The sequence below is a fragment of the Hippopotamus amphibius genome, chromosome 3, assembly GCF_030028045.1.
Source record: "Hippopotamus amphibius kiboko isolate mHipAmp2 chromosome 3, mHipAmp2.hap2, whole genome shotgun sequence".
In the NCBI taxonomy this organism is placed as follows: Eukaryota; Metazoa; Chordata; class Mammalia; order Artiodactyla; family Hippopotamidae; genus Hippopotamus; species Hippopotamus amphibius.
This window is the reverse complement of record NC_080188.1, coordinates 108,286,917-108,295,995: the sequence shown is the minus strand read 5'-3', so window position 1 is coordinate 108,295,995 and position 9,079 is coordinate 108,286,917. Positions and strand designations below refer to the sequence as shown.

At 33.5% G+C, this 9,079-nt stretch overlaps 1 protein-coding gene across 1 annotated transcript; it reads right to left on the bottom strand.

Moving 5' to 3' along the window:
* Positions 1-7,819: 7,819 nt before the first annotated feature.
* LOC130849625 (olfactory receptor 4A47-like) lies at positions 7,820-8,752 on the bottom strand. Its single transcript, XM_057728626.1, has one exon. The coding sequence runs from the start codon at positions 8,747-8,749 to the stop codon at positions 7,820-7,822; it is 930 nt and encodes a 309-aa protein (XP_057584609.1). The 5' UTR covers positions 8,750-8,752.
* Between the last annotated feature and the right edge of the window lie 327 nt (positions 8,753-9,079).

Sequence of the window (9,079 nt, the reverse complement as noted above, 5' to 3'; positions counted from 1 at the left end):
GAGAATGCAGCAACACCAAACCAGCCTTGCAACAATTGCTAAAGGAAGTTTTCTAAGTAGGAAACCCAAGAGAAGGAAAAGACATACCAAAACAAACCCACAACCATTAAGAAAATCATAATAGGAACACACAAATCAATAATCACCTTAAATGTAAATGGATTAAATGCTGCAACCAAAAGACCCAGATTGGTTGAATGGATACAAAAACAAGACCCTTCTATATGCTGCCTACGAGAAACACAATTCAGATCAAGGGACACATACAGCCTGAAAGTAAAGGGATGCAAAAAGATAGTCCATGCAAATGGAAGTCAAAAGAAAGCTGAAGTAGCAATACTCATAACAGACTCATTAGACTTTGAAGTAAAGACTATTATAAGAGACAAGGAAGGACACTACATAATTATCAAGAGATCCACCCAAGAAGAACATGTAACAATTGTAAATATCTATGCACCCAACATAGGAGCACCTCAGAACATAAGGCAAATGCTAACAGCCATAAAAGGGGAAATTGACAGTAACACAATAATAGTAGGAAATTTTAACTCCCCACTTACATCAATGGATGGATCATCCAAACAGAAAATAAATAAGGACACACAAGCTTTAAATGACACATTAGACCACCTCGACTTAATTGATATTTGTGGGACATTCCATCCAGAAACGACAGAATACATTTTCTTCTCAAGTGCACAAGGAACATTTTCCAGGATAGATCACATCTTGGGTCACAAAGCAAGCCTTGGTAAATTCAACAAAATTGAAATCATATCAAGCATCTTCTCTGACCACAAATCCATGAGACTCGATATCAATTATAGGAAAAAAAAATCTGTAAAATATACAAACACATGGAGGCTAAACTATAAGCTATTCAACAACCAAGAAATCACTAAGGAAATCCAAGAGGAAATTTAAAAAAAAATCTAGATATAAATGACAATGAAAACACAACAACTCAAAACCTATGGGATGCAGCAAAAGCAGTTCTAAGAGGGAAGTATATAGCAATACAGTCCTACCTCAAGAAACAAGTAAAATATAAAATAAACAACCTAACCTTACACCTAAAACAATTAGAGAAAGAAGAATAAAGAAACCCCAAAGTGAGCAGAAGGAAAGAAATCATAAAGATAAGATCAGAAATAAATGAAAAATAAATGAATGAAACAATAGCAAAGATTAGTAAAATGAAAAGCTGGTTCTTTGAGAAGATTAACAAAATTGATAAACCATTAGCCAGACTCATCAAAAAAAAAAAAAAAAAAGGAGAAGACACAAATCAACAAAATTAGAAATGAAAAAGGAAAAGTAACAACTGACACTGCAGAAATACAAAAGATCATGAGAGACTACTACAAGTAACAATATGTCAATAAGTTGGATAACCTGGAAGAAATGGATAAATTCTTAGAAAAATACAATCTTCCAAGACTGAACCAGGAAGAAATAGAAAATATGAACAGACAAATCACAGGTATGGAAGTTGAGACTGTGATTAAAAATGTGCCAACAAGCAAAAGCCCAGGACCAGATGGATACACAGGTGAATACTATCAAATATTTAGAGAAGAGCTAACACCTATCCTTCTCAAATTTTTCCAAAATATATCAGAAGGAAGAACACTCCCAAACTCATTCTACAAGACCACAATCATCCTGATACCAAAACCAGGCAAAGATGTCACACACACACACACACACACACACATGCACACACACACAATAAAAACATTACAGACCAATATAACTGATGAATATAGATGCAAAATCCTCAACAAAATACTACCTAAAAGAATCCAACATCACATTAAAAAGATCATACACCAGGATCAAGTGGGGTTTATCCCTGGAATGCAAGGATCCCTCAATATATGCAAATCAATCAATGTGATACATCATGTCAACAAATTGAAGGATAAAAACCATATGATCATTTCAATAGATGCAGAAAAAGCTTTTGACAAAGTTCAACATCCATTTATGATAAAAGCTCTCCAGAAAATGAGAACAAAAGGAAGTTACCTCTACATAATAAAAGCCATAAATGTGAAAAAAAACAGCCAAAATTATTCTAAATGAGGAAAAACTGAAAGTATTCCCTCTAAAAACAGGAATAAGACAAGGGTGTGCACTCTCACCATTATTCTTCAACATAGTTTTGGAAGTTTTAGCCACAGCAATCAGAGAAAAAAATGAAATATAAGTAATCCAAATTGGAAAAGAAGGAGTAAAATTGTCACTCTTTGCAGATGATATGTTTTTATACATAGAAAACCCTAAAGACTCTACCAGAAAACTGCTAGCAATAATTGATGACTTTAGTAAAGTAGCAGGATAAAAAATTAATGCCCAAAATCTCTTGCATTCCTATACACTAACAACAGAAGAGCAGAAAGAGAAATTAAGGAAACTCTCTCATTTACCATTGCAACAAAAATAATAAAATATCTAGGAATAAACCTGCCTAAGGAGGCAAAAGACCTGTGTGCAAAGAACTATAAGACACTGATGAAAGAAATCAAAGATGACACAAACAGATGGAGAGATATACCACATTCTTGGACAGGAAGAATCAGCATTGTGAAAATGACTATCCTACCCAAAGCTATTTACAGATTCAATGCAAACCCTATCAAATTACTAAAGGCATTTTTCACAGAACTAGAACAAGAAAGCTTAAGATTTGTATGGAAATGCAAAAAACCCCGAATAGCCAAAGCAATCTTGAGAAGGAAAGATGGAGTTGGTGGAATCAGGCTTCCTGACTTCAAAGTATACTACAAGGCCACAGTGATCAAGACAGTATGGCACTGGCATTAAAATAGAAAATACATTCAATGGAACAGAATAGAGAACCTAGAGGTAAACCCAAGCACATATGGGCACCTTATCTTTGATAAAGGAGGCAAGAATATACAATGGAAAAAAGGAAGCCTCTTAAATAGCTGGTGCTGAGACAATTGGACAGCAACATGTAAAAGAATGAAATTAGAACACATCATAACACCATACACAAAAATAAACTCCAAATGGATTAAAGACCTAAATGGAAAGCTAGACACTATTAAACTCCTAGACTAAAACATAGACAGAACACTCTATGACATACATCAAAGCAAGATCCTTTTTGGCCCATCTCCCAGTATAATGGAAGTAAAATAATAAAAAAAGAAAAAATAAACAAACAGGAGATAATGAAAGTTAAAAGTTTTTGCACAGTGAAAGAAACCATAAACATGACAAGAATACAACCCTCGAATGGGAGAAAATACTTGGCAAAGAGGCATCTGACAAAGTATTAATCTCCAGAATATACAAGCAGCACATGCAGCTTAATACCAAAAAAGCAAATAACCCAATCCACAAATGGACAGAGGAAATAAATAGACATTTCTCCAAAGAAGACATACAGATGGCCATCAAACACATGAAAAGGTGCTCAACATCACTAATCATTAGAGAAATGCAAGTCAAAGTCACAGTGAGGTATCACCTCACACCAGTCAGAATGGCCATCATCAAAAAATCTAGAAAAAATAAATGTTGGAGAGGCTGAGGAGAAAAGGGAACTCTCCTGAACTTTTGGTGGGAATGTAAGTTGGTATAGCCACCATTGAAAACAGTTTGGAGTATCCTTAAAAAACTGAAAATAAGACTACCATATGATCCACTACTGAGCATATACCCAGAGAAAACCATAATCCAAAAAGAAACATGTACCATAATGTTCATTGTAGCACTATTTACAGTAGCCAGGACATGGAAGCAACCTAAATACCCATCAACAGATGAATGGATAAAGAGGATGTGGCACATATACACAGTGGAATATTACTCAGCCATAAAAAGGAATGAAATGGAGCTCTATGTCATGAGGTGGATAGACCTAGAGTCTGTCATACAGAGTGAAGTAAGCCAGAAAGAGAAAAACAAATATTGTATGCTAAATCATAAATACGGATTCTAAAAAAAAAAAAAAAAAAGGTACAATTAATCCAGTGACAGGGCAAGAATAAGGATGCAGATGCAGTGAATGGACTGGAGGACATGTGTTTAGGGGAGCAGGGGGTAAAGGGGAAGCTGGGGCAAAGTGAGGGAGTAGCATATACATATTTACATTACCAACTGTAAAATAAAGAGCTAATGGGAAGCTGCTGTATAACAAAGGGAGATCAACTCAATGGTGGGTGATGCCTTAGAGGGCCAGGATAGGGAGGGTGGGAGGGATTTGTGGGAGGGAGGGGATATGGGGATATATGCATGTATATAGCTGATTCACTGTGGTGTACCTCAAAAGCTGGTACAAGAGTGTAAAGCAATTATATACCAATAAAGATCTGAAAAAAAAATAAAGTGAATGACTAGTTACAATTATAATAACAATGAATTTTTACAGAAATAATACAGCAAAATTAGATGGTCGACTTTATCTTTTGGAAGAAAAAATAGAAAAATAGAAAATCAGAAAAGATGAGCCAGAATATTAGAAAGGGTAGAAAGAGAAACCTCAGAATATTCTAAAATTTTTATTTTCCGAAAATGCTTTATTTTTGCCTTGCAATTTTACATGTAGTAAACAACTTCATTTTAATGAGAAACCAAACTGGTTTTGACAGTACTCCAACATTTGATGAATAAATGGGTGATAAATACATTCAAAAGGAATTTTTTTTGTAATTATGATTTCCTATCATGACCTCTCCTCAGATTGCCTAAATGCCAATATGAATATATCTTTGACAAGTAGTGTTCCCCTGACCCTGAAAAAAATAAATTATCTTCTTTAACTCTTCACCATTTAAGGGATAAGGTTATTTTATGTTGCTTTCCTTATTTCCCCATTGAATCATCCTTTGACTCAGAACTTCTTCACGGCATTTTTTACCTCTGCATTTCTGAGTGTGTAGAATAAAGAATTTAACATAGGAGTTAACACAGTATAAAATGTAGCCATGGCTTATTTGATAGAAAAAGGTAATAATTTTAGGCAAGTACACAGATATACAAGGGCACAAAGAATAAAATAACCAGGGTAATGTGAGAGACTTTGCACCTGCCATCCAACCCATGAGATTTCAAAATGTATAGGGTCACAATATAGGAGACTGTCAAAAAGAGTAAGTTTAACAGGTAGAAGAACTGCTTATTGGCAGCAACAGAAAGACCAAATGTCTGAGTGTTCATGTAGATGACTTTCAACAGAAGTCATATCAAACATGATGTGATCTGTGTTATTGGGGCCAACCAGACTATGAAGATCTAAACTGTTGCATGAATAAATCTTCCAACCCAGGAGACGCCCAGAGATGGCCACACCTGTGTCAATTTATACTGGTAAGGTAGTACAGATGGGCACATAGCAGTCATAGGTCATACCTGTCAGCACAATAACCTCAGCAGCACCAAAATTTGGTCAACAATGTTTTAAGTCATGCACTTTCTAAAAGAAACAGTTTTTCTTACTGCTTACATGTCAGGTAACATTTAAGGGGTCAGGGAGGAAGAACCATAGATATTTATAAGTGATAAATAATGCAAAAAAATAAGTAAAACACTACAAGAGAGCATAAAAAAGACTAAATGAAAACACCTACCTTCTTCATGGAGGAATTCTCAAATCTCTACAGATATAAACCCTTCCTAAATTAATCTTCCTAAGTCAAAAAGCATTGAAACTTACAGAATTTTTTGTGACTGGCCCCTCATTAAAAATTTAATTTGACAACATAAATATGCAAGAACAGACATAATTCTGTAAAAGGAGAGTAATGAGGGAGTTCTAGGCTTATTGAATTTCAAAATGTATTACAGAGGAATTGCAGTTATATCCTGCATTAAATGGCACATGACTGAAGAGACCAGTGGAACAGAACAGTCCTGAATTGCATCCAAATATCTGTGGAACTTTATAATACAATAAAGTTAGGAGTTCAAATCAGTGGTGAAAGACAATCATGCAACTACCAAAAAAAAGTTCATTTAGAAAACAATAAAACACAATCACTATTTAACTTCTCATATATTAATATAAATGCCTAATGAATCAAAAATTTCATGTAAAATATAAAACAAAAAACATGCTAAAATGATTAACTTCTAATAAAACATGGAAATATTATGGCTAGGGGAAAATGGGTAAAATTTTTAAGGATGATACAAAAACTAAATAAAATATTCATAAACCTTATCAGGTAAATAAAAATTCTATGTAGCCAAAACAAATTCTGTATAGCAAAAGAAAAGCAAAATCCAATCACAGGCCAGAAATTTAAGTAAATTAATAATGATTTTTGAAAAGGTTATTTCCTTAGCATATAATTGCTCATAAAAATAAGTATGGAAAACACTAAAAATTAAAAAAAAGGTTAAAATTTAGAAAATTCAAAGATAAATACATATAGCTTTAAACACATGAAAACATACCCAAATCAATTTTATTCTGAGAGTTCCAATTTAAGTATACAAATGAATTGTAATTTGTTTGATGAATCATATTGTCACATACCAAAAGATGTTTATTCGACATTGGTTGTTGAAAATATGCGCAAAAAATAGACTCAAAAACAGTGGGTAGAATTATAGATACATCCTCATGAATCACATTTTGACAGGAACTAAGAATATCAACATTTTAAATACATATTCCCTCTGACCCAAAATCTTTACTTCTGGGAACTAACATTTGTGGGAACATATAATCAAGAAGGCATATATTTATTGCAGAATTATATGACATAGAAAAAGACTGAAAAAGTAATGAAAAGTACTGGATACACTAATTTAGAAATATTATAAGGGAATATCACATTTTATAAGAATAACTGAGGAGTTAGATCTGTATGGACTTGTATGGAAGGGTCCTAAAGGCATTAAATAGTAAAATGTAAATATCTACATGCAAACATTTATACACATACACATATATAAATATGTTTATATTTGTAAAGATTAATACTTGAAGACTCAAGAAAGACTTCTGTGACTACCTTCAGAAAGAACACTAAGAAACAATGAAGAGGGGTGGAAAGGAGGTTTTCTTTGCTTTGGTTTGATTTCATTTAGTTTGGTTTTACAGGATGTTTTAGTGAGCTTTCAAGGAAAAAATCATCCCAACTGTATATTGAATACTTCCTATGAATATCACTTCAGTTAATAACTTGCCATTTTGATTGCTTTCAGATGTTTTTGTTCAACAGGAGTTCTTAATATGATCAAATTTATCATTCTTTCCTTCTTATTTTGTTCAGAAATATTTTGAGAGAAGACATTTTTCACTTAACAACATTTCATATGGTTTCTATTTTTACTCATCATCATTACGCTTTCTTTTTAACATTAAAAAGTGTCACTGACAGAATATTTTATATGTAATGAACCTAAAATTGAATACAGAGGACAATATACATATATATAAAATTAAAAATCTTCACTAATAAAATCAAAAAAATGGACAAAAATGGCAAGAATATAACTAAAAAAATAAAACTGTCTTGGAAAATGATTTAAAATTCATAAACTGATTAAAATCATTGGGGCTATAAAAAATTTATTTATTACATATTTTTTATCAATTACCTCCTTATACATTTTACACCTTTCTAGGCAAAGTGATAAACAAAACACTATATTTAGAAATGACATTATACCAATGAAACACATCAATAACCCAATTATGCAGTGCATTTTTTGTTATAATTACAATAAATGCTTTAAATGAAAGGGATAGGTGAATCAGATTTAAAAGACTTTTGATTTCAAAGGAGATGACCCTAAATTCATATTACTGTCTTCAAGGTGAATGTAAAACTTATTTACTGTGAGATAAGATATTTCTTCTCCAGAGTTTCTTCATAGCATTCATCATCTCTGAGTTTCTCAGAGTGTAGATTACTGGGTTCAGCATGGGGGCTATGACTGTATAAAACACGCTCAATGATTTGTCAATGGGGAAGGTCTTTGCAGGTCTTGCATACATGAAAATACAGGGAACAAAGAAGCAGACAACCACAGTGATGTGGGAACCACAGGTCTGGAGGGCTTTCCACCTCCCTTCCTGACTCAGGTTCTTCAGAGAGTGCAAGATGACTCCATAGGAGATGAGTAAGAGTAGAAACACAATAGAGCAGATCAGTCCTCCATTGGCCACCACTAAGATGCCAATGACATAAGTATCAGCACAGATGAGTTTCAATAAGGGGTACATGTCACAGATAAAATGATCAATGACATTGGGGCCACAGAATGGGAGCCCATAAATAGTGCTAAGTTGAATTACTGAGTGCACAAAACCTCCAACACAGGACACCACCAGCAGCACAACACACACCCTTTGCTTCATGATAACCAAATAATGCAAGGGCTTACAGATGGCCACATAACGGTCATAGGCCATCACCAACAGAAGGAAGACCTCTGATCCACCAAAAAGGTGCTCTGTAAAGAGCTGAGACATACAAAATTTGAAAGATATAGTATTTTCCCCAAAGAACATGTCTGAAATCAATTTTGGGGAAATGACTGAGGAATAAGTGACATCCATAAATGATAAGCTAGCAAGAAAAAAGTACATTGGTGAGTTCAGGGTCTTACTGGCATTGACAGTCACAACAATGAGCATGTTGCCCACCATGGTCAACATGTAGAAGAGAAAAAACATAACAGAAAGGATTTTCTGCTCCTTTGGATTCCGTGTGAGGCCCAAGAGGACAAAGTAAGTCACGTTATTCCTTGATTCCATCTATTCTTTATAAGTACTAATTTCAGATATTAGAAATAGTTTACCTATAAAACAAGGAAATATATTAAAGTATCATAAGGTTAATATTTTCTTTATTCATGCAATCAAAAATGTCTATGTAGCAGCTATTTGTGTCAAAAAACCTACCACAAAATTTGGGATTATCATGTTGAATAACATTGTTTCCAGACTCTCAGCGATTTCATATATAATGATGAGATTATACGATTTAAAACCAGTTTATTAAGTACCATTATAAATATATTCATGTTATGCTAAGAAACATCTAAATCAAATTGGAATCAGGGAATGCTTCCCAGAGGATGCAAT